Source organism: Schistocerca nitens, chromosome 6 (assembly GCF_023898315.1).
Source record: "Schistocerca nitens isolate TAMUIC-IGC-003100 chromosome 6, iqSchNite1.1, whole genome shotgun sequence".
NCBI lineage: Eukaryota > Metazoa > Arthropoda > Insecta > Orthoptera > Acrididae > Schistocerca > Schistocerca nitens.
This window is the reverse complement of record NC_064619.1, coordinates 578,106,995-578,134,528: the sequence shown is the minus strand read 5'-3', so window position 1 is coordinate 578,134,528 and position 27,534 is coordinate 578,106,995. Positions and strand designations below refer to the sequence as shown.

At 38.2% G+C, this 27,534-nt stretch overlaps 1 protein-coding gene across 1 annotated transcript in view; it reads right to left on the bottom strand.

The window, feature by feature from the left end:
- Positions 1 to 27,534, bottom strand: part of LOC126262335 (dedicator of cytokinesis protein 9) — a 356,303-nt gene that overhangs the window by 234,831 nt on the left and 93,938 nt on the right. Inside the window, exons 9-14 of the mRNA XM_049958894.1 lie at positions 24,349 to 24,495; positions 15,776 to 15,994; positions 15,352 to 15,518; positions 7,457 to 7,618; positions 7,298 to 7,377; positions 6,319 to 6,572 (exon numbers count right to left, since the gene is read on the bottom strand). Of these exons, the coding sequence (XP_049814851.1) occupies positions 6,319 to 6,572; positions 7,298 to 7,377; positions 7,457 to 7,618; positions 15,352 to 15,518; positions 15,776 to 15,994; positions 24,349 to 24,495 (1,029 nt within the window). The remainder of the gene's footprint in view (positions 1 to 6,318; positions 6,573 to 7,297; positions 7,378 to 7,456; positions 7,619 to 15,351; positions 15,519 to 15,775; positions 15,995 to 24,348; positions 24,496 to 27,534) is intronic.

Below are 27,534 nucleotides of genomic sequence, written 5' to 3'. Positions count from 1 at the left end.
TGTGGTAATTGCACCATGAATCAGGTCCAAGAGGGCAAAGGTGGTGTACTCATTTTTCATCTGTTGACAGTCTGTGGAAGACGGTAGCCCACACTGCCTGCTTCATTTTTAACAAATCCTCTGTATTATTTCTAATGGCCATCCCACAATACTGCTGTAGTTCAACAATCATTTTGTCTGTCAGCCTGCCTCTTACAGTTTTACCATCAAAGTTTCTTGTCTCTCAAACCTTGTTTCATCTTCCTCAATCTAGTGCCCATCCTCTTCTGGACATGACCAACACTGTTAACCTTTATAACACAGCAATTTGCAGCCTTCTATACAAACAAAAAAATTACCGATTTTATTAGATCTTGAAATAATGCACATAAGAATTTTAAAATTTTCAACTGGTGAAGCTTATATTTAAAAAATAAAATAAAATACTTTCCACGTGAGTTTATAAGTGATAGATATATAATTTTATTTGGAAAATTGCAAATTTTATAATGAGATAAAACTCCGAAAATGTGAAAAAAAAATTTTGTCCATTCTACCTCCCCTTAATGTCAAACCCAGGCAGCAGAAGGCAGCATTGCAAATTCATGATGAAGTTTGGCAACCATTGGTGCTAATCTCTACAAGGCAAACTGACACTGAGGGATTGAGCTAGAACAGCTGAACAACATAGTCACAAAGGACGTCACAAATGACACATTACCAAGAACTGATAACACCTTGGATTGTCTGAAAGAAACAAAGCATTTATATGTAGACTGGATACTGTCAGATAAGGTCGACGAGGATGACCAGGAAGGAAACTGCTTTCATAATATCTGATGGCCTCTATGCCTTCAAAGATATGCTGTTTGGTCTGCACAACATTCTAGTCATCTCTAAATGAATAACAGGATATAGCCTTTGACATCTTAACACGAAGAAATGTATTCCCTACCCAAATGTCATTGTTGTTTTGTAGAGCACCAAACCTGCTTGACAACTAAGCTGAAGTGTATCCATGGCACAGGTCTCAACTGCATCTGAGAAACTGCTTATTTGTTGCCCAGGAAATAAAACTCATGGGGCATCAAGTTAACAGAGATGGAGTCTGTCTTGACCCACAAAAAGTAAAAGCCACAACTAATTTTCCAAGTATCTGGCACATGTGATGTGACAAGCTACTTCAAAAAGTACTCCTACCATATAAAATGAAATTATTGTACGGCATTGTTGGCCAGGAGACCCCATCTGAGATCGTTCACCCACCTGGGGCAAGTCTTTCTATATGATGCCATGTCGGCAATTTGCGCATTGATAAAGATGAGATGAAATGTTAGGACAAAGCAAATGCCCAGTCCTCAAGTGATGACCATCTCCAACCTGGCCAGGAACTGAACCCGGTATTCTGTGATCTAGAGGTGGAGATGCTAACCACTAGTACACCACAAGCTGCAGACTCACTCCTACTACAGACACTTCATAAAAGATATCAGTTACAAGGCATGGCCACTACAAAAATTGCTGCAGGGATATGTTAAAATTTCACCAAATCTGGCACTTTTTGGTGAGAATTCTGACAAGGAACTATACATTTATGCTAGTGGTTATGGGACTGGTGCAGTTTTAGTGCACACTAAGGAAGATGCTAACAGAGTGGTTGTTTATGCTTTCAAAATATTCTTCTACTCTGAGTAGAATTACTCTACAGCAGAAAAAGTTCACAGTTCTTTTATCAATCAATAAATATAAACCTATTAATAACAAACAATGGAAAACATGTGATGAAATAATAACAATATGAATTAGGATTGATTGCTTCTCACCACACAGAGGACGTGTTGAGTGGCAGACAGTCACATTTAAAAGAAATTCTTTTAAAAGTGCCTCTCTGCCACCTAATGCCTCTTCCGTGTAGTAAGTAACAATATATCCTAATTCATATTGCTGTTGAATCTATTTATAAGAAGTTATTTCACTATTATGACTGACCACCATTCTTTATGCTGACTGAAAAGCTTGAAGGATTAACCCGGAAAACTGGCAAGACAGTTACTGAAACTTCAAAAAAATGTCGTCACAGTAATGTACAAAAACTTATAAAAACATACGGAAGCCAACTGCCTTAGGTGAAATGTGCTGAAGGAACACTGCAGCACTGGTGAATCCAAGTCACTGCTGCACTGCAGCTGAAGAAAATGAAGATTCTGCAATACAGAAGATCACAGAAATCTTAGAGAAGGAAGAAGCTGTCAAAGGAGAGCTCAGATTAATATATGGAAGACTGTATAAAGGAATTATGGCCCAATGAGATGTACATGGTCGTTCTCCATCCCAGCTCATTCACAGTCCCTCATACTTAAGTATTTTTACAATATCACAACATTGAGTCTTTTGGGATTTATGAATACCTTTAATAAAATCAGAAACAGATATCACTGGTCAGGTCACTAGCAATTTGTCAGACATTGTGTAAGTAACTGTAGGCAATGCAAATGACAGAAACATAACAACATTGAGTCATTTGGGACTTATGAATCTCTTAATAGAATCAAGAGCAGATATCATTGGTTGTGTCACTATCAATTTGCCTAACATTGCATAAGTAACTGTAGGCAATACAAATGGCACACGCATGTTCCTCACTTACCCCCGTAACATCTGGTATCAATTTCTCAAGCAGTCGCTCCATTTAATCAAACCAAAACTAATCTTTTGGGAAAGCTTTCCAAGTCTATAAATGGTAATAAATGGATAGTATTGTGCACTGGCTACCTCACCTGTCACACTGTCCCCACAGTTCTACAGACAGCCTAGGCTCCAGAAATCTCCAGGTTTCTTAACAAATACAATATTTTGAAACATAGATAATCATGTTTAATGATCTCTAATTGTGAAAAACTGTTTCAATGAAAACTGGTGTCACAAGTAACTTCACAATGCATCAACCAAAGAACGACAACTGCCTACCACCTGCAGACAAATGGCACCACAACACAGTGTTTTAATAAGGCATCAGCACATGTACTCTCATTGTAGCTGATGTCTAAGGGAAAAACTGGGACACAACATTGATTATAGTGACACCTGTACATAACACAGCGAAGCTAGGCACTACATGTTTCACACAATTTTCCCTGATTTACAGTCGAGATGTTAAAACAACAGTGAATACTTTGTTTCTGTTTACACCTCTTGATGCTCAATATGATTACATCAAACAGCTCATCACCGGAACTGAAGATGCAAGACAACTGTCACACACAAGGGTTTTGCACAGCCACCTAATAAAACCAAATATGGACCAGTAAGACTCAACACAAGTGATCTATTACAAATTTTTACACATGTGCAGAAGGCTGTGCTATCAGAAAATTATTACAGCATTACTTTGGTTCATACTGAATACTATGTCACATAGAAGACATCACCTATGCAGTAGAGGACAATGATCCTAAACCAAGGAGACAAAAGTGTAGAGTGGCATTCTATCTCCTTCACATGAAGCCTTATCATAGTCCTGAGGTATATGCAGAAAATAGGGGCTTCTGATAGAGAGTCTGGTGGTGTTTGCACATATGACTCTTGTCCATAGTGAACATGTGCCACTCGACACAACTTTGGAGGCTGTGGCTGTTCATGTGAGGATATCTCTGGAATTTACCATCTGTCAGAAAATGATTGAAAGTTAGCAACAAGAACACAGGATACATTTGTATGTACATAGAATATACCAGCCAATTGTAAAATCTCATAAATAAATAAATTCTAGAAACTCCAGGCATTTCAAGTGGGCTGTAACTGCCTAGATTTGGATCTAATGTACAAACTCCTGAAAAATTATTTCTGAATGCTCCAAAAGATGAAAAGACATAAAATGTGGTTTCAGCTCGCATGTGGAGATCCAAATGAGATACTGGTCACTATGTGTGTTTATTTCTGTGAATATCACAAATACATATTCCCTTGTAGCATAATGGGTCGTGTGCTGGATTTCTAATGCAATGTTCACAAGATTGATCCTCATTTGGTCCATGCTTTGTTTTTCCTTTTTCCTTGCTACTGTCTTCTCAAGTTTATTTTATTCATAATACAGTTGTGTAAAAGGTTTTATTTCTATACCACATTACATTTTAATATCCATTTTTATTTATTAGCTTCATTTTACACACAATCAATTTGAAATAAATCATAAGGATGGTGTTAAGAAACTGTATTTCATGCCTGATGTAGCTCTTATTCTGAAGAATTTGAGAAGTCATTTAACAATTATTGACTACATTATTCTTCCCAAGCAAGTCACTGAAGAAAATAATGTCTTACTGAGCCTGCTGTAAAGCTGTATGATTTTGACAAAGAGAAAAATTTAACATTGCTTGGAACCTATGGTAAAATGAAAGTTGGTCCTGCTTAAGCACTTTTAAATCACAGTGCTTCAGCAGCAGTTAAATACACAGTAGAACTACAGGTACCTTAATGTTCTGCTGTGTCAGCTGTATATTTTGTAGACATAACTGCCAGGTGGTTTAAATTAATGACTTGGAGGAACAGAAAAACTGCAATGTGTAAAGCTGTTGAAGGCAAGTTCACCACAAGAGTTACTATGCTGTCTGAAAATGTGAGAACTGAGAAAAGAGGTACTTGTAAAACAGTAGTAGTTATGGCAACAACCACACCAATTAACAACCAGAATCATCTCCCAAATGAAAAAGTTTCCACTGTGGTTTATTGTGCATGCTTTCACAACTTGCTCTGGAAAATCTTTCCAGCATGGGTCGAGCAAATAATCTAGTTGCAGGTTCCCTCCATTTTAAGACAATTCTCTGACCTACCGTTGTGTCACAGCACTTCTGTCCCACTTACTACGCAATACAGTTTTCATGTTTCTTGTTTCCCAAGCATAAAAATCTGGGTTGTTCTTGAAAAATGAAGGGACCATAAATGCATTAACTTACAGAAGGTTTCCACTATCAGCCTTCGCAAAATTCTTTCCACCATTACTTAAAGACTGTAAAAGTCTTTTCCATCACTAAATTAACTGAACTAGCATCTTCAGCAAACACTCCTATAACACACGTATAGCTTTGTCTCACTCCCAGTATTTGATGTCACCAGCATTTTTTATCACATTACCATATTTTGAAACTTAAAAATCATTAAGCTTCAATTACATAAAAAATGACATATTTTCTGAGAATATTGACAGAAAATGCTATTTGATTCTTATAATCCTTCAGAATTACAACACTTTGGACTATACTTTTAACATAGGAAAACAACCTATTATTCTGTAGTAGGGGGTTCACTTCCTGCTACATTGTATGTTAGGCATTATATTAGTTCTGATGAATACAACAGTCACTTTAAAATGGAACATTTTAATTTAGATCCTCTCATCCCTGCATTCTGAAGATCAAAATTTGCTCTCAAACATATTCTAATATCTTGCCGCCATCTAAGACTTTTCCTCGATTAACAAACTACCCCCTCCATTTATTTCATATATTTTTTTTCATTTTTAATCAATTATTTTCCCCCCTTTTCCATTTCTTTAGGTTCGTTTTTCTTACTTTTTGTATTCACTTTCTCTGTTCCTTCTCTCTCTCTCTCTCTCTCTCTCTTTGTGTTCACCCCCCCCCCTTTTTTTTTGCCATGCTCTTAGTTCTTGGTGCACAATTCACTTCAGTTCTCATTTCTCTTCTTTGAACTCTTTCTTTACCTCTCATTATGTTCTGCTATCATTTCTTAACTAAGCTAGCACAATTCTTACCAACATACCACTTTTGTCCTCACACTCTCAAACATCTCTCCCTTCATGTTTATCTCCCCTCATCCTCACAAGGGTCGCTCTCAACATGGGGTCTGAGTGACCTGTGTCTCCTTCCCAACTTAGCCCCTTTTCCTCCCTGAAGAAGGAAAGGACAGTTTCTCCCCTTCTATATGCATCTATGAGCAATATGTAGAATTTCACCTCCTGAAGGTAAGTACTGACCAGCCACTCCATCTCTATGAGATATTATGTTATGTAGTTAATTCAATACTACAAACAGAAATTACTTCTTTTAATTTAATGAAGAGCCACATGCAATGAAATGCCGTATGTGACAGCATGAGATCCCAGCTCTGTTTGGAATCACATACATTTCTCAGTGATGTTTTTACTGGGGAAATGGTAGCACACAGATTTTTTACAAGTAGTTCTATTGCCTTTCACATTAACAGCAATGCTTTGCAAACAATAATTAAATTTTAAACAACAATGATCATAATTTCATTAGCAGTAGTAAATTTACTTTGTTTGGAACTTGACAAATTATGCTGATGAAATTTAAAATTACTTACACAAAGAGGTTCTGCACCATCTTCATCAGAATCCCTGAGTTCAACTCTACAGGCAATGTTTCTTGCCCTCGTAAAATTCTTCTGCATATCAAAATTCAGACTTCTAGGGTAAACGTACAGATGATTTACAAATGTTGTAAATGGATGAACATCTTTCTCGGAACTCCCCTCAAACTCTACTACTTCTAGAGTTGGTTCACTTGTTGGTGGGAGAGGAAATGGCTTAAGGGGAGCAAGTGTTGTTGTTAGAGTATCTGTTAACAACAAACATTTTGAAGTGAGGAGCAAAAAACTAAATATGGAAACTAATTTGTAAAAACAAGGTGTTAGTAGCAATTGTTACAACTATTTTACACACTATAAACTAAGTAGTAAGGTTGGACACTACATGAAAACTTAACGAATTTTTGATGTGACAGTTTTAAAACATGATATCCAATGAATAAAACAGTGTTTTTTCTTTTTTAAAAGTATTTGCACTCACATGTTTTTAAGTGTTAATGATGACCCATACCAAAATAATTCCTAAGTCACACCAACACTATTAATGATGACAAATAAATTACTCTAAATAGTCCTTAATGTTATGTGGAGGTCCACAGCTATGGAATTTGTCAATGCTGAAAAGTCCTGTCAAGGAAGACACTAAAAATATTCTTAATTAATAGTAACAATTATTACTCAAACAATAATGACTTGGAATAAAGATTATGACCTATCAATATTATGTGCTTCTGTACCTACATTCTGTTACTTTAAGATTTCCTTACAAAGACAAATGTATCAAAATGCTGAAAATATACCTGTTTCTCAATAATTTATTATGTACATGAAACTGTTAAATATATTGAAGCAAGTGACTACTGTTAACCAGCAACTACAACCAAAAAGTAAACATATTTCATTATTAGGCACATATAAGGCATTAATTCATAAAACCCAGTAAGATATTATGCTTACAGCATGTCTAGCAACTTACTCTCAGGAATCTCTGTAATCTGCTCCACCTTTACAGTGATCCATCCAGGAATTACAGTGAGACGGCTCATTTTGTCTGGTCTACAATAGATAACACATTACATGTTGACAGTAAGTATAAAATACAGATATTTTCATAAGGGTTTAATGGAATACTTACTTTCTATATTCTGCAAGCACTTTCAAAATTTCTTCATCTGTAAGTTTATTTCCTTCTTGTCTATATACAGCTGGGAAGTCAGGGGTTGTGTCTAATTCGTTAGTATAAAGCCGAAATAGTGGTCGTGCTGCCCATGCAAAAGGCATTCTATAATTTCCTAACCTGTTAACAAAAATAACAATACTTATGGAAATAGTTAAGAGAATAGTTGGTGAATCACACAATCAGCCAGAAATACTTTTTAAATGTTTTATTTTATTGCTATAATAGGTTTCAGGATACCGTTCCCATCTTCAGATGGTTAATACTTTTCATTACAAAGATGTTTTGATCAACAGCATTTCATCTGCTCCACAATACATACCAGTATATGGCAATATGCTTTGTTGTGGTCCATGTGGTTTTTTAGCTCAATGTATATGTTCAACTTCATGGCAGCCCAAAACCAGTTATGGCACTAAAATAACACATTTAAAAAGTATTTGTGGCTCGTTGTTTCATTCGCCAACTATCATTAATGGTCGCGGTGTTCACAAGATCCTACATGGGTAAAATAACAGCTAAGAGAATTGCAGTTTATTAGTATTTATAAGGAAATGGGGTTTTCTGAGATTTAAAAAGGATGAGTGCACTGAACATTCCTTAGAAACTTGTTCCAAAAGTCTGTTTGCACCGAAGTCATTGAGTAACACAATAAAATGCAGTTTTCTCAGTCCAGATGTGAACACCTGTTATCACAAGTGAGAGCTGCCAAAGTCGAAATACTTTTGTTGTCAAAGGTAATGGCACATCTGCAGCAAGTTAGCAGCTGCAAGTCATGAGGTAAGATGATCACTTATTAAATTAATGAAAAGTGCTCCAGTCATTTAATTAGAATGTTATGAAGTCCATACAAATGGTATCAGTCTTTATATTACACCATTATGAAGTGTATCTGACACTGGCATTTACTGCTGAGGCGTGGTGGCAGATGCCCAACTGACGCATCCTGCAGCAGACACCACCATGCACTACCACAGCAACTTCTCGTGACTTTGTGAAGGCAGGAACCAGATGTGTGCACTTAATGAAGTTATAATTAAGCAACTGGAGCATATTTTCATTAACTGAACAAAAGCTGCAAAATCAGCATCATCCAAACATGGAAAAACTAACAAGAACATTTTTACAGTGCACTGCCCATGGAGTGCCACAGAAGCAACAGATACCAATGGCCATATACTGAACAGATGCAGGAAATGCAGGCATATTGTTACACAATTCAGTCAACATAAATCCTTTGAGGTGAACTATTAAGTAGGTATTCAGCAGTGTATACATATGTATAGTGACATAAAGGTGCGTGTGACGCCTTCATTTAAATAGATGAAAAATGAATAAGCAAAGACGTCATCAAAATATCTGATTTCATGTAAAAAAAGGTTACCTTACACAACATAAAATGATGAGTGTAAATTGGACAGTGTAAAGACTGGATGTAGAGCTCACCAGGATAGCACACAGTACATACTGGACAGAACTGTAGAACATTTAATGGTCTTTGTGTTCATGGAAGCTGTGCTGATGACCTAAATTTCTTAAGTGTAACCTACAAGATGGAGAAAAGTCTCTGAATTTATTGCGACTAATAAACATAAATGTTAGTTGTTGGTTGTAGAGTATTTCTGTTGATTTTACAGTTTAACTACATTCATATGTACAACCCTCACAAAGGCAGTTATGTCCATTTTCCTTCTGTCTTTGTCCCAACATTCTCACATTGGCCTTGAACTTTCCTCTCATGATTACACTGGCTCCTTCAAAGGAGTATATCTGCATTTGCCCAGTTACAGTCAGACTAGTAATTTTTTAAGTAGCTTCTATTTGATTAGTTAATGTCAACTGTCAACGGTACTTTTCAATTCCTATTTTGGTTGGCAAACAGAAAAGCAGCTCTACAGCTTGTTTCTGATTAAATTTATGTTGGCCTCACCTTTGAACATCGTTTGATGGTATGCTCTAATAACTAATACAAAAACATTTCTAAAGCAACTAGGTGAGCCAGTGAGAGTCTGAATTCATCACCACAGCTGAAATTATTAGTATCAGCTACAAGCTCAAAGATCTTTCATATTTTGCTCACATATAGGTTAGAGCACTAACAAAACAAAAATGTTATTTTTAAAGGTTCCCCTTAGCCACATTTTTCACAATGTTTAGTTGTTTACAATTCACATGGCTTCTTTAATTGCAATTTTTCTCTACGTATACTTTATTACATGTACAGTTAGGGCCAGGTTAACCCACGTGGAGGCCTTGAGGCAGAAAAAACTTGTGGCCCTTCTGTGAAAGCGCAGTAGAAAAATTAAGGGAATACACGTAGTTCTCTGACATCCACCATACAAACTCACTTTTGGCAGTTTCTTCAGCTGCTTCTCTGTATGTTTTCTTTTGCTGGCACCGCTGCCAAACTTTCTCACACGATGGGATTCCTTTCTAGTCCCAAATCCCAGAAATGAATCTCAAATATGAATTACACACTAACTGTTTAGAAAAAGCAATGTAACCCCACTTAGTAACTAGAGCCCATCTGCAAATATACAATACACTACAATCCTCTAAACAATACTGTCACATGAATTAACAGTTCAACTCTATAACAACAGACTAGCAATAAAAGTAATTTAAAAAAGGAAGGGGGTGAGGGGTAAGTGTCCCTCACACAACACAAATGTGTTTGAAGTAAACTGCCTATTATTGTTGTCTACAAATTCTACCGAACTTCACACATACAGAGTTTATAAACAAAACTTGTAGATATAAAAGGAACATAACCTATTGCGCGTCTACGCTGTGACTTAATTTGTCTGCTGGATTGGGACTGAGTATTTTATAATTACATGAAACTGCAAGACATTTATATTCAACGAGAACAAGTGTATCATGATTCTCACACACTATATTCAATCTCCTTTTTTAATTAATTAAATCAAATTAATGCTATGATACCACCTGAACAAGCTGTATTCAGAACTTATAGAAGCAACTGTGAACAAGTGCTCTCCTTGACTATTAACACAGAATCTGGATACCAAAAGAAACTTAAAACTGGAGTAGTGTTCATTGACCTGTCAGCAGCTTATGACATGGTGCGGCACGAGGGCCTATTATTTAAATTTTTGAGAGCAATACCTTACAAAACTGTTGGCAATCTCTTAAGTAACATGTTAAGCAATAGGCGGTTTAAGGTACATCAAGCAGATGGTGTGTACCCAATGACGGATTACCTCAGGGCTCTGTTCTTGCTCCAGTGTTATTCAACCTCTACACAGCTGACCTGCCAAATTTGACCTGCCAAAAATTTCAATATGCAGATGACCTGGCAATTTCATATCAAAGTGAAGACCTTTCTGAATGTGAAGAACACCTAACGAACAGCCTTACTAAACTTTGAGTATTTTGAGACATGGCGAATGAGAACAAATGTTTCTAAAACTGAGGTAAGCTGGTTCCACCTCTCTAATCGCCTTTCATCAGCCAAGATCAGTCCACAGTTCGGCCCTCTTGGCACAGTCAGATACAACATTAGCCCAAAATACATGGGAGTCACTCAGGACAGAACTTTAACATACAAAAAACACCTTTCCAACTTAGCCAAGAAGATACAAACTTGAGTGAACTTTGTGAGAAAGCTGGCAGGCAGTACATGGGAAGTAACCACATCAGTCCTCCGAGGAGCATCCCTTGCACTGGTATACAAAGCAGCACAATAGTGCACCTGTTTGGCTCCGAAGCACCCACATAGTGAAAGTAGACGTCGAACTGAACTCATTTATGAGAGTAATTAGTGGTACAGTCCGGTCTACACCTACTTGTTGGCTACCAGTGCTCTCAAACATCTGTCCACCAGACCTCCGTCAAAAGGTTGCTCTTTACAACCTCTGTCAGCAAGTTTCTGAAAACAACTCGATCCCTCTTCATGACGATTTGCTATCACTGCCCAGGAAACGCCTCAAAACTAGAAGACCAGCATATGAAATGGGAGTCCAAATTCTATACACAGGATTCGACCAGGACGCAGAGTGGAAACATGAGTGGCAAGCTACAAGAACCCGAAACCACGAACTTGTAAACAATCCAACAGTTCCAGTCCCAGGCTTCCAACAACCAAGGGAGGTGTGGGTGCAGTTAAACAGATATCGGACTGAAGAGGGTAGGTGCAAATGCAACATGCACAAGAAGGGCTTTTCGAGTGACAGTGTGTGTGTGACTGTGGTGCCACCCAAACAATGAGCCACATTGTGAATGAATGTCCCATCAGATGCTTCCCTGGTGGCATTGAGAAGCTCTATCAAGCATCCCACGAGGCACTCCGCTGGATCGAATCCATCAACATCTGAGTGTAGTCTGAGCCGTTTTAAAACTTGTGTACTGTATATAATTTCACATGTTCATTTTTATATATATTTCTTTGTTTTGCTAAATGTGTATTACTGTAATTGATGCATATGATAATAATAATAAACTGATTTAAGCTAATTTATTAAGATGGCAGACATAACAAACTAAGAAACTTGTTTCATATTTTTTGTCGTATTTTATCTTATGGTAGTGATTGTATCTGGTATGATTCTTTTTAGACAACCAGTTGAGATTTTGACAGTCTACCTGGAGGCCTGGGTCTACAGCCCTTTCACTGCACCTCATAAACACAAATTGTTTGCAGAGAGTTTATTTGGTCTACTGTCAATCTGAGAAAGAAAGTTCTTTACAAGGTAACAATGATTACCATGATGTCTGTTTCTTTCTCCAGGAGTTCTCAACTGACACATTGAGTGTCTATTTTTACAGTAGGGTTTCCATGGGACATTTGAAGAGGAAGCTCTCAACACTAGATATGCTATGTCAATGACATCTCTATCATTTAGTAACATGGCTAAAAGAACAAATACATGTTTTACCAACACCTAAATAATGTCCGCCTCAAAATCTCTTACAGGACAGTATAGGGTGATAGTCGTAACACAGTATTCCTGGCAATGTTCATATACAGACAATCTTGAGAAACATTATGAGTCAGTTATTTAACAAGACCAACACACGGAGTCAGATCCCTACATGCAGATTTGAATAACTGTGCTTCAAGCAGAGGATACAAGAAGAATTCTGCTAGCATCAAGTGATGCATGACCTAAACTGAGGATGAATGTCTGAGTAGTATTTTGGTGATTAATAGGGCCACAAGAGAAAGTGATCAAAAGCAAGACAGGAGATGATAAAAAGTCATAAATACAACTGGTTCACATTGAAAATGTCTCTAATGTCATCAGAAAATTACCACAAAAGAAAGAAAATACTGCTGCTGCTGCTAGATGAATAATTTGCTTGGTCACTTGAGGCTCAACTGGTAGCAGAAACCTGACAGTAAGCTTGCCTCTGACAATCTAGCAATTTAGGTGGGGTGGGGGTTAAAAAAACATACAGTGGTGAAATGCATTAGAATTTATAAACACTTTTTACGAGGGAAAAAAAAGATACAATAGGCTACTGAGGCCATGAATGTCCAAATAATGTTAATTCTGAATAACATGATTAGCCACCAGTTTTCAGTACAAATGACATTAGTGATCAATCTGAAAAAATGTATATGACTTATGTTACTTTTTTTCTAAATGGAATATCTGTGACAGAATGTTAACAATAATGAGACAGAATTTTATTGTTGTTTTCAGTCATACAGTTGTAGTCCTGCTACACACTGAAATCCTCAAGCCATATTACTACAGCACACAACCTGAGCAGCTAAAAGTAAATGCTGTAGTGTATTGTTAAAGTGGGGTATTTTGCAGTAATTATTTTCTGCATTTGGGGGGGGCAATGATGTAACAATCACCACATAATGGAGACTTTGAGCAGCAGACACACACATTTCAACTACATTTGAAAGTAAACTAAGCTATCAGGCAAAGTCCTTCCTCAGATTCTCACACACACACACACACACACACACACACACACACACACACACACACACACACACACACACACACATATACATTCAGAGCCACTGTCGACTCCAGGCCTCAGCACCAAAGTTGCATTTTTAGTTTGTTAGATGCAATATTCGCTCCTCCAGAAACCACAAAAACATAAATGAGCATATGGCACATGTTACAGTCACTTCGATACTTTCTGAGGAGTGCAAAGAGACTTACACTGAGGTGACAAAGGTCATGGTATACCTTCTATTATCTTTGTGGTCTCCCTTTGTCCTGTGTAGTGCAGCAGCCTGACGTGAGATGGACTCAACAAGTCATTGGAAGTCCCCTGCAAAAATATTGAGCCATGTTGCCTCTATCGTCATCCATAATTGCAAAAGTGTTGCCAGTATAGGATTTCGCGTACTAATTGACCTCTCGATTATGTCCCGTAAATATTCGATGGGATTCGTGGTGGGCAATCTGGATGGAAAAATCATTTGCTTGAATTGTCAAGAATGTTCTTCAAACCACTTGCGAACAACTGTGGCCCACTGATATAGTGCACTGTCATCCATAAAAATTCGATCGTTGTTTGGGAACATGAAGTCCATGATTGGCTGCAAATAGTCTCCAAGTAGCCGAACATAATCAATTCCAGTGAATGATTGGTTCAGTTGCACAAAATTGGGTTCAGTTGGACCAAAGGATCCAGTCCATTCCACATAAACATAGCCCACACCATTATGGAGCCCCAACCAGCTCGTGTGCAAGCCTGCTGACAAGCTGGGTCCATAGCTTCGTTGGGTCTGCATCAAACTGGAACCTTACCATCAGCTCTTACAAACTGAAATCAGGACTCACTTGACATGGCCACAGTTTTCACATCATCTTGAGTCCAACCGATATAGTCATGAGCCCAGGCGATGTCACGCTGTTAGCAAAGGCAATAGCATCAGTCGTCAGCTGGCGTAACCCATTAACACACAATTTCATCGCATTGCCATCATGGATACGTTCATTGGGCATTCCACATTGATTTCTGTGGTTATTTCGTGCAGTGCTGTTATCTGTTAGCACTGACAACTCTAGGCAGTTGTTGTTGTTGTTGTTGTTTGTGGGAAGAGACCAAACAGCGAGGTCATCGGTCTCGTCGGATCAGGGAAGGACCGGGAAAGAAGTCGGCCATGTCCTTTCAGAGGATCCACCCCGGCATTTGCCTGGAGCGATTTAGGGAAATCACGGAAAACCTAAATCAGGATGGCCGGACGCGGGATTGAACCGTCGTCCTCCCAAATGCGAGTCCAGTGTGCTACCCACTGGCTAGGCAGTCATTAAGGGGAGATCGTCGGCCAGCGAGTTGTCCATGGTGAGAGGCAATACGTGAAATTTGGTATTCTCCGCACACTTCTGACACTGTGGATCTCAGAATATTGAATTCCCTAATGATTTGAGAAAAAGAGTGTCCCATGCATCTAGATCCAAGTAGCACTCCACGTTCAAAGCCTGTTAATTCCCATCGTGCAGCCATCATTGTGTCAGAAATCTTTTCACCTGAATCACCTGAGTACAAATGACAGCTCCGTCAATGCAATGCCCTTTGTGCACCTCATGTACGCAACACTACTGCCATCTGCAGAGCACTGTTCCGTGACTTTGTCACCTCAGTATATACACAGCGTACGAAAATTGTCATTTTAAGTCAAGAAAGAGAGGGAATAACAAAGGAGAACATTTAAAAAATATATTTAGAAACTTTTATATGCTTTAATAAACACTTCAGGTGGCTTTATGTTTTACTTTTTAGCTTTTTAATGATAATGTGATCTTTTGCTTTCACGTGAATATGTTTTCAAAGATGTATATAACACATTTTTGGGTGTACAGAGTAAATAATAACATAAGCAAAAATAATTGTTTCACAAAACAACAACAAACCTCTGACTACATGTTTTTACTTGTTTATGAATTTTAAGCCCAAGACGAGGATCCTTTGTACTCCTTATATAAGGTTCCGTTGTTTGACATATACCTCCCTGAAGTATTTTGTCGATCCTCACAACCAAGTAAATTTCAGAGTGAGGGTTGTTGACACTAAATATAGCCTGTAGGAAAGAAAAGAAGGAATCATTACACAGGGATAAATATTTAGCACAATGTCTAATACTTATGAAACAGAAAATTATTTATAGCCAGTAACTCATTACATATTCATTTGTAAAAACTTTTAACAAAAACTAAGCCTTTGCTAGAAGCTCTATTTGTTATAGGGTGATTATTGTTACACTCAGCATAAAATTATTGCCAAATAATGTTCTTTTCTAGCTCACAAATGAATCAACACACAAAGTCCATAACCTACCTGCCTTGGATACTTTATCCATTCATTTGGTATTTGTTGAAACTCCGGTGCCAACAAATTATCTCCAGCACACTCCCTGCCATTAGTCATTTGGTAAGAAGGAGGAAGCATGTGTCGTACTTGAGGATGATTGACATCAAAATGAAAATTTTCAGTAAGCTTCCTTGTCTGCCCTTGTTTTGTGTCAAACAAAGCTAAAGTTGTTAAATATGGTTCCACCTGTAGAGAACATCAAAGTTGTTTCATTGTGTTTAAGTCACTTCTCTTCACCATACCTGTGCAAGAAATTCTTTCAAAACCATTGGTTTTACATCACAAAATAACTTATGCTTTCTGAATGGTTTGAATTTCTCATACATTTAATTGCAACCCCAACTTTTAATTCTTGACAAAGTAATTTATTTCAGACACATTGGGTAATGAATACACTTCTTGTAAGACTATCACTTATTTAATGTAACATGTTGAGTTGTTACAAATGCCACTTAGCACATCATGTATACATAGTGGGTGAAAACCTGTGCAACAAGAAGTTGCTAGGGCAATACACAGAAAGGAAAGTAATACCCACCACACCAGATAACTGCATACATCAATTTACAGTGCAACTTCAGTGCTAATACAGAAATGTAATGGAAGTATCTGTGAATTTCTCACCTACACCTGCAATCATTTGATCAACGCAAACTTATGAATCAGCGTTAACACTAGGTTTCTAAAAAAAAATCACTGTTTACAATGGCACTCATTTTTTAGTGCGTATCTGGTTTCTAGCACAGAGAACTCCTCTGTCCTAACAAACATATTAATTATTGTTAGAGATGGGAATTATTTTAATTTTGAAATTACTATGAGTGAAAATCACCACAGTTAGAAGAGAAAACATGACAAGACCGAGATTGGGAAAGACATTCAGAGGCTAGATTTAATGGATTTGAGTAAGTCGTGAGATGGGTGTAGAAGTATAGTACTCCAAAACTGCTTACAGCTTTCAGCTTTGGTAAAGCAAACATTTTTTCGTAGAACTGCTCTTTCATCAAAAACAGGCTGACATCTGGAATCATTTAAACCTTTGATTATTTTGGGTAATAAGTATGTGTATGTGTTACTGTACAATATAGTTCATACAATGATTTCTATTCCATTTTACACAAGAAGCGACCGCCACCTGAAAGTACTAGCAGGTGCAGTTTAGAGTTACCCTTTAAATAACATAAAAGTATTAAAAATATATATGAAAAGGAGAGATTGCTACTCACAGTAAAGATGACATTGAGTTGTAGACCAGCACATCAAAAAGACTGTTACACACTGAGCTTTTGGCCAAAGCCTTCTTCAGAAAAGAAAACACACACACATTCACACAAGCAGGCACACCTCATGCACACATGACCGCTATCTCTGGCCACTGTGACCAGAAGGCAATTCTCACAGTGAAAGAGAGCAGCAATCCAGAGTGAGGTGGGGTAGGGGAAGAGGAAGGAATAGCAGGGTACAGGAGAGAGAGAGAGAGAGAAGAGCACTGTCAGATGGAGTGTGCAGGGACTAGATAGCAGCAGGACAAGGCTGCCAGGCACAGTACGGGGGAGGGACAGGGCGGAGGGGAGGGGAAGTGGAAAAAGAGAGAAGCAGATGAGGGGAATAGACTAGTGGGTATGTTGGCAGAGAGTGGCACACAATGAAGGTGAGAAGACGTGTATTGGGAGAAGGTGGCAGGACAGAGGGGGTGGAAACTATTTGGTGGAGGGCATGGGGACAGTTGGTCATCGTAGGTTAAGTCCAGGATAATTTCAGGAGCTGTGGATGCAGCAGACTAACTCCGAGATGTGCAGTTCAGAATGCTGGTGATGGAGGGGAGGATCCAGATGGTCCGGGTTGTGGAGCAGCCACTGAAATCAAGTGTGATATGTTCAGCTGCATGTTATGCCACAGGGTGATCCACTTTGGTCTTGGCCACAGTTTGGCAGTGGCCATTTATCCTGGTGGATAGCTGGTTGGAAGTCATACCAACTTTTAAAAAAAAAGCAGTGCAATGATTGCCACAGAGCTGGTATATGATATGGCTGCTTTGAAAGGTGATCCAGCCTCTGATGGGGTAGGATAAAGCCTGTGACAGGACTGGAATAGGAAGTGCTGTGAGGTGGACTGGGCAGGTCTTGCACCTGGGTCGTCCACAGGTAGTGGCACAGGGATGAACTAACTTGTTCTGGAGGTTAGGTAGACAATGGAAAACCATGTTAGGAGACGTTTGAAGGATCTTGGGTAATTGTCCCTCATATCATGTTGTGATGATAGATAATCAAAGCCTTGAAGAAGGATGTGGTTCAGTTGTTCCAGTCTGGATGATACTGAGTGATGAAGGTGGTACATGGGAGGACTGGTGCTATGTGGGGATATGGCTCAGGAAATCTGTTTGCTGACTACATCTGGGGGATGTTACCTGTCTGTGAAGACCTTTGTAAGGGCACTTAGCATACTGGGCAAGGGAGTTCTTACCACTGCAAATATGCCATTTCCAGATGGCCACGCTCTATGGGAGGGATTTTTTGGTGCAGATATCCTTCCCAACTCTCCCAAAGTGGTGTTCCCACACTCACCCAATCCCCACAACATCCTAGTCTATCCCTATGCCACTCCCAATTCCAACTCTTTGCCACATGGATCATATCCCAGTGGAAGACTAAGGTGCAGGACCTGCCCAATCCACCCACCCAGCACTTTCTATTCCAGTCCTGTCACAGGCTTATCCTACCCCATCAGAGGCCCATCCACCTGTGAAAGCAGCCACGTCATATACCAGCTCTGCTGCAATCATTGCACAGATTTTTATGTTGGTATGACTACCAGCTTGCTGTCCACCAGGACGAATGGCCACTGCCAAACTGTGGGCAAGAGCAAAGTGGACTACCCTATAGCACAACATGCAGTTGAACATAATGTGCTTGATTTCAATGGCTGCTTCACAACTCAAACAATTTGGATCCTCATCCCTACCGCCAGCTCCAGGTTGCTGCTTTCATTCAACACAAAGAGTTGCATTCTGGCCACAGCGGCCAGAGATAGCGGTCATGTGTGCACGAGGTATGGTTGCTTGTGTGAATGAGCATCCGTTTTCTTTTCCGAAGAAAGCTTTGGCCGAAAGCTCAATGTGTAACAGTCTTTTTGTTGTGCCTGTCTACAACTCAACATGTCTTCATAATGGCGAGTAACATTCTATTCTCTTCATAATATTGTTGGTATCCTAACCCACACTTTCCATTGTTTGATATAAAAGTATCCTATAACAGGGGATCCACCTACTCATTGCAGGGTTGATAACCTGCCTTGACGAGTAGTAATAAAGACTGAATTATCTAACATATTTTTCGAATTTATAAAATATTCATAGAATTTTATCACTGACATTCTCAGATGAAACAAATGATAAAAATATGAATGTAGCACTTCTCTCTCTGTCACTGAGCAAAGCGGATGAATTTGTAGTTACAGAGAAACTTTTGCAAGCAGAAATGACAAACAACTGTTTATATGAAAAACAACAAATTCCAGTGTGTTCAAAATACATGACTTGGCTAAATTATTCACCATTAATATGTATCTGTTTTAATAATTACCTCAGAAAAATAAAGTAACGCCCCCCCCCCTCCCCCCCCCCCCCCTGTGGGTACCATAGGGCACAACTAGAGGAGCTAAAACCAAATGAAGCAGTCTATCGAAAAAGTGGAACATTGTGTGGTAATTCATTTTCTGCATTTGGGGAAACAATGTTTCAACATTCACTGCTGAGTTGGTGAAACTGTACGGCAATAATTCACTATTGTATGACACTGTGCTCGGGTGTGCAGATGCTTCAAGAATGGTCAAACAATTTCGAATGAAAAGAGAAAGAAGTGCTGGACCATCACCCTGTGAAGAACGAAAATTCACAAGAGAAGTGGAGACTATGGTGCTCAAACACCAGCATATCACAATAAAGACAACAGAGAAAAAAGTTAAAATCAGTCGTGGACCAGTTTTCAAAACCTGAACACAACAAAATGTCACCGTCCACTAGGTTCCACAGTTCATATCCATCCAAAAGCCTTCTGAACCATGGAAGCAGTCGAAATATTGCTGCTGTGTCAGGCCAATCCAGATGATTTTTTAACTGCCTAACCACTATGGATGAGTGCTTATGACCCTAAGACAAACAACCAAGGCAAATGGATGAAACATTGATCCATCGTCACTGAAAAAGGCAAAGATCCAACCATTTTAAGGTAATGCTGCATGTTTTGGGGGGCTGCAATGGTGTGGTGCTAACAGATTATGCTCAGAAGGGGCAAACCATCACAGGAGCACACTACAAAAATCTCTTATTGAGGTTACGAGAGGTTGTCAAGAGAAAGTGTTGTGGGATGTTGCACAAGAGCCTGTTTTTGCTCCACTAAAATTAATTAACCAATTAATTAATTTAGTACCTACACTAATTAATTTGTTTATTTAGTACTTATGCTAATTGTCAGACAACAGTTGTGTGTTCTTATTTTGGAACTGTACTTACTCACTCAATACGGAAACTGGAGTCTAAATAATAGTCACACTAATGTTTGTGAAAATTACAACACAAAGAAGAATACATGTAATTGAAACAAAGTTTGTACCAGATATTAAGAAAATAATAATATGAACATGACCAAGTTAACAGAACTGTGCATTGTAAATGAATGCAGAGTAATATCCCCACATTCTAAAATCAAAACACACGAGGGTTGGAACTTAAATAGTGGCAACTATTTATTCACAACCAACACAAAAGAGTTACATGTTCGCACATGTTACTGTCCTTCAAAGTAGTCACCAGCGTTGTGTAGAACCTGTTGCAAGCGATGTGGAAGGCGTAGTATACCATTAGCAGAACCTGTTCTGTTGATGGTGTGAATGGAGTGGTCTAAAGTTATGGTGATTCTTGTGTACGACTGTGATGGTGTTATCCTAAGGCATTACATTCCTCCACGGCAGACCATCAATGGACAGTATTACTGTTCGTTTTTGGAACATCACCTGCGACCAGCTTTGCGAAAGAAGCGGCGACACTTCCTGCGCATAACAACATGCGGGCACATACAGCGCAAGCTGTGGCTGCACTGTTCGGTTGATGGGACTGGGAAGTACTGTACCACCCACCATACTCCCCAGACTTAATTCCTTGTGACTTTGATTTGATTCTAAAGGTGAAGGAACCACTTCGTGGCATTCGCTTCAGAACTGTTCCAGAGATTCGACAGGCAGCAGACCGCTCGATTCACACCATCAATAGAACAGGCTCTGCTAACGGTATACTATGCCTTCCACATCACTCGCAACAGGCTCTACACAACTCTGGTGACTACTTTGAAGAACGGTAACAGGTGCAAACATGTAACTCTTATGTATCAGTTATGAATAAATAGTTGCCACTATTTAAGTTGGCAATGGCCCTGCTGCATTGGATACACCGGTTCCCATCAGATCACCGAAGTTAAGCACTGTCAGACGTGGCCTGCACTTGGATGGGTGACCATCCAGGCTACCATACGCTGCTGACATTTTTCGGGGTGCACTCAGCCTTGTGATGCCAACTGAAGAGCTACTTGACCAAATAGTAGCGACTCGAGTCAATGAAAACCATCATAACGACTGGGAGAGCGGTGTGCCGACCACACACCCCTCCTATCTGCATCCTCAGCTGAGGATGACACAGCGGTCGGATGATCCCAATGGGCCACTTGTGGCCTGAAGTCGGAGTGCAAAAAAACTATTTAAGTTCTAACCATCGTATAAACAATGCAGCATGGAATCAAAGACAACCTGGAAATGTTCCTTAAGAACCCTTCATGCAGTTTCTATGAGAGTTCACAAAGCATCAACGATCCTTGCTGGAGAACAGTGACGAACCAGATGAAAAAACACATTCTACAGATGTTCAAAGGCCAGTACACTAGGGCACCACTATTGTAGGGTGCAATAGTGGTGTTAACCAACTTTCTTCAAACAATGCTTGCACAGTCCTTGAATCCAGGGCTAACATCTAAACCATCTTTCTGCAAACATTTTTTGCTGGGAAATTTTATGGTGCATCCACTGAGTTTGGATTCATTTTGGTCATTATCTTTGGATTCTCTACTTTTAAGAAATGTTTGTATATGATAGTTACTGGAGGATTCATTGATTTCAATACGGCTTACTCAAAATAAATTTTAAAAAGTCAGAATAATATCTATCAGTCTCCTTTTATTGCATTACATTTTATCAAACAATTTTCAACTTCTTTAGGCTTTCCAAATAACGTTATCTTCCAAAGTCCCGAAAAACAGGTATTTTTCCAAACAATGATAATAGTTTTGTTCTTTACACAGTTAATCACTCTCTCATTTTGTATATCAAAGTGATTAGTCCAGTTTATAAATTATTAAGTAAATTCCTAAAACTGCACTTGCAAAAACTGATACAAAATGGTCAGTAGCGTTTACTTGACAACAAAATTCTCTTTGTGTATGACAGAATATCATAAAACATTAAAAATAAAGTTATCTCTAAAGCTTATCATTTTAGGTTGACCTTATATCCTCACTTAATGATCACAAAGCTTTATTCCATAATCATGGTTGTATTGAGCACTTACTCCTTTGAATCTTCAATTGCTTATCAGTACCATACAAACTTGTAAGATCATAAATGGATTCAGTGAAGCAACTTTAAACTATTCCAAGCCATGGAGTGAAGTCTGCAAGCTCCTTTTTAAGTATTTAGGGAAAATTATTAACTTTTTTTATGCATCATTTAGTGTTTTATTAGTACAAACCTACTTTTTTCTACAATACTTGATATTATCCCGAAACATAAAAACTACTTGCTGCAGAAAAGATATAATATAATTCTTTACGTAATTACCGTTAAACCCCTATTTTACATTTTCGTGCTGTCCAGACTCAAAAAACACAAAAATCAAGGAAAATACAGAATTGAGGAAAATGTTAAAACCCTCCAAAATACGAGCAAAACCACATGTAATTGGCATATATAACTAAAAATCACAATCCTCTCCAATACTTTGCATGAAATTTGTCTAACTGAAGGAAATTAAATGTGCAATACAAAGTTCATGCAATAATTTGTGGTAATGAATTTCAACACTTCTTTAAAAAAAAATCACAGAAGTGTAACAGCAAGTAAACACTGATACAAAAATTGAAATTGGTATCTGGGTACAAGACATTCGAGCTGTTTTCTGACATGCTACAACTACAAATTATACATTCAAAACACATGCTTTTGAGAGATCATCCTTTGTGCTCGCCCAAAAAAAGCAAAATGGATAAACATGTTGAATTAAACCAAAAACATCACAGCAGCTAAGTGGTTAAACCATAAGCATAAATGCAGACATCTACTTAATGACGTACTTCGTCACCATTGCTGTTATTGTTTAATGCTTTTCTTATGAGCTGCAATTCATAGGCTCATTACTGTTAAAGTGTTATTTTAGCCTTGATGAGAGAAACAGATGCAAAAAAAAAAAAATGAGTTTACTTCCCCAATTGCCATTACAAGCTTATCAGAAGTCAATTCAGTGAATTTCTGTAGACTTTGTAAAATTGTTGCTGAATACAGTACATCGGAAATCGGAACAATTTGCACTAACTGTTGTTTTCCCATTATGCTGAAACGTAGCAATAGTCATATCATAATTGCGCAGTGATGCTAAATGTTGCAAGTTTTGTTGGCAACACCTATCATGGATTATGCCAACATTTCCTCTCCACAACAGCCTAAAATAATCCTTCAATTCCACTACCACCCTATCTGTTCACACCTGAACTATCTGTTCTGTTATAACTTGTTCAGTCACATCAAATGTCAATAGGAAGAAAATGGGATGAAGGAAGAAAATGGGATGAAGTCAAGTGAGACTTTGAATACGAACCTAAAATTGAGGTAAACTTTCCTAAGAAGAAATGTAAAATTGGGGTATTTTTAGCATTGATCTTATGGGTTTTTCACAAGAGCTACTAATTTATGGCGCACACACACACACACACACACACACACACACACACACACAACAGAGAATGTAAAATTGAAGTTCTATTGTACATTTGAAGGCAAATGAAAATACTAAATACAATTTGGCGTATCGATACTGATTCTTAACAACAAAAAAAGAGGTTTGTCGTTCAGCATTTCTATGACAGCTGGTTATTGAGCTGTTTGACTTGACAAGAGAATGTGGGCAATACCCAGGGAAACTGCAGTGTACTCTCATGGTAGCAAATGCAGCATAAGATGAACAAACAGAATTTTTATTTGCTATGTTAACCACCCATGCACTGTAGTTTTCCACAAATATGGAAATTATTCTCCACATCCCCTTTCCATGGTCACCTTTGAGTAAACCAAATTAATCACATTGTGCTCATTTAATTTTGCATAAAGTTAAACACACACAAAAAAAATCATAACCTGATGGAATGTGAATTACAGTCTGCAACATCTATGAGGTATTTCATTTTACTGACAACTGATTTTAGTATAAAAATTATCATTCAACTTACCTGGCAAAGGCCTTCCTTCTCTCCATCAATTGGTGCTTGAAGCCGAAATCTTATATTTTCACAAGTAACTAAAATACGTTGACCAAACTGTTCTCTATATGGCTCGATATTTTGCTCAACAGCATTATCAGTATTGTTCTTTACATGCTGAAAAATAAAACTGTCATTTCAGAATTCTTCGTGACAACCTTTGGAATTGCAATGAACATAGTAACAGCAACACAAGATTATATGAAACTGTCAACATGAAAATTACACTAGTTTGAGCTGCCAGGGATGACTGCTTGCTTGTGTGAATGAATGTGTTTGTGTTTCTGTATGTGTTTGCCTTTTCATAGCAAAGGCTGTGGCCAAAAGCAAATGTGTAATGGTCTTTAATTGTGCCTGTCTGCAACTTAACGTATCATCTTTATGATAAGGAGCAATCTAACTTTTCCTTACACTGATGTAAAAAGTATATTTGGAAATAAAAGGTGATCAGCACTGAAATTAGGAATTAAAAATTAATCCAATTCATAACTGCTCTAACTTTCTACTGGCCAAAACTGCAGTAAAGCACTACAATATATAAATCCATTTTCTTGCTCTAACAACTAAAAAATAAAAAGGTCTTGATGACATAATAATTATCAATACACACCACATCACCTTCTAATGTTCCAAGAGATAGTGATGAACACATACATTCAACTGAATAGAATTTTTAATAGAATTAGGATCAGCAGCTATGGCACTATGCAATCTTTGTTCTAGCACCACAAAGCATAAAATGATTCAATAACAAACAAAATCAGAGTACAGATTATTTGAAGTAAAATACATTCCACAGCTATAGTGATATAATGATGTGGTGGACACAGTTCTGCTCTTCAAGAATGAAAATAAGTGCTGTTCAGGTTTATCAAAATGTATAAGTCATGAAATAAAATAGAATGGTATTTAATCTTTTCTTCAGTTCAAAATCAAAACATCATGTTTCATACATCCTAATGACAACTGCATTTAGGTTCACCTAAAGTAAAGTCATTAAGTCTCCTACACTGAAAATCAATTTTTTTATAACTTCCAAGTTCTATTCTGGAGATCTTGGACAAAAATCACAGGATAAATCCAAAGATCTCATCATTAGACAGGCTGCAATTTTTATAGATAGTAGATCTGTGGCAGATAGACTACTAAAAGTTGTTACATAAGATGCCAGCTTTGGTTGAGTGAAGTAGACTACACAGTGTGAAGCCTTCTTGTGCAAAGTAAATGATCAAGATAATCATTTATGACTGAGATTTACATAATAAGTATCACTTCAAAAATGGTTGAACAGTGTAATCTGTTAGCTTCAATAAGTTTAATCTCAGGCATACATAAGTATCAGGTTACAGAGTTGACAATAATTATACGTTTGGTTCTATAATATTAAGAAGTAGGAACACAGACCAGTTGTGTTCTGAGCATGTCTCCGAGACAAAGGGACGAGACAAGTGGGGTGAGGTACAACATGAATGTAGTAGTTTCTACATCTCTTGGTGGTACGAGATTCATAAGAGTTAAGTTCTGGCATTCATATTTTGCATGAGAACTGTCACAGATGGATTCTTACTGAGCACAAAAGAAGTGCAATTTGCAATACTTCACAGAAAGCCAGAGACAGTCACCTGAGGCACTAAACACGGATCTCATAGTTTTCACCACTCACTGTGCACTCATTGCTTTACCACCGTGCACAAAAGAACAAGCTTTTATTTAAAGTGAAATACGAAAAGAAATAGTGCAGATAGTAACTAAAATTACTTTAAAGCCTCTGTAAACACGATGTTGAAGTTAGTGTTATCAGAGACATAGATACATAAAAGAATTTGTATTATTAATACACAGGCAAACAAATGAAGCTGGCTGAGCAAGATGTTAGCGGAATCAGAACAAAATGGCACTGCCCACTGATAAAGAGGAGTATCACGTGGTAATTTATTCTTGGTAGCCGCAGAAATATTGCAGCTGTGTCAGGCTAAATTAGACAGCTAAAGAAGTCATCTGGATTTGGCTAACACAGTTGAATATTTCTGCTTTTGCTGAAAACAAGTTACAGCATGACACTCAATTCAACTGATGCAGCATTTTGTTCTGATTCATTATTAATGGCTTTACTAATGTTACCACTGTGCACAAACAACATGCTTTGAGAATTTCAGTGTGTACCAGTACTGAACACATGTATCTGCTAACACACAAAAAATTATATGAACGTGTGGTGACTCTTCTTTCAGACATGTCCGAGAGAACAGACACCATTCGTTCATATAACTGATTCACCTCGATGGGCAATTAACCCACAAGGTTCAGCGCGGATATACGTTTACATCCAACCTCCTGCAGGACTCTATAATTAGTAAGCAGGGTAGACATGGACAAGGACTGCAGATAGGTAGTGCTAGGTGGGAGAATGGGTCAGCCGGGGAGCGTACTGAGACAGTCTGCGCATTTGTAATAAACACTGTGTCCGGGTGGCACTATCGTTAATACAACTGCCTAGTAAGCAGGAGATCCCAGGTTCCAGTCCTAGTCTGACACACATTTTCACTCACTGCCGCTGATTCTGCATAAATTCTCGATGCAGCTGATACCATTAGTTCCCTGCCCTTTCCTTTCCCTCCCATCCAACTTCAATTACAAAATATGAATCACAGCTGCGGACTCTGCAGGCTGTCTGTTCTTTCGGACATGTCCAAAAGAACAGATACCATGTGTTCACATAACTGATTCACCTCGATGGGCAATTAACACACAGGCTGCAATATGGATGCTCATTTACGTTTTACCTCCAGCCGGAATCTAAAAGTAGTGACCACGGAGGACACAAATGGGGCTGCAGATATGTGGCTTTTTGTGGGAGGGCACTGAGATAGTCCACATATTTGCTATAAACATTGTCTGGGCAGCTCAGTGGTTAACACAATTGCCTGGTAAGTAGGAGATCCAGGGTTTGAGTCCCAGTGTAGAGCATACTTTCACTCATTGCCACTGACTCTGCATAAAGTCCCACTGCAGCTGATATCATTAGTTCCTTCACTCTCCTTTCCTATCCTTTCCTTTCCTTTCCCCTTCCTCCAATTTCAATTGTAAAACAAAAAATTGATTACATAATTTTATTTTTTTGAAGTGATATTAAAACTTTATGGCTACCTCTCGCAA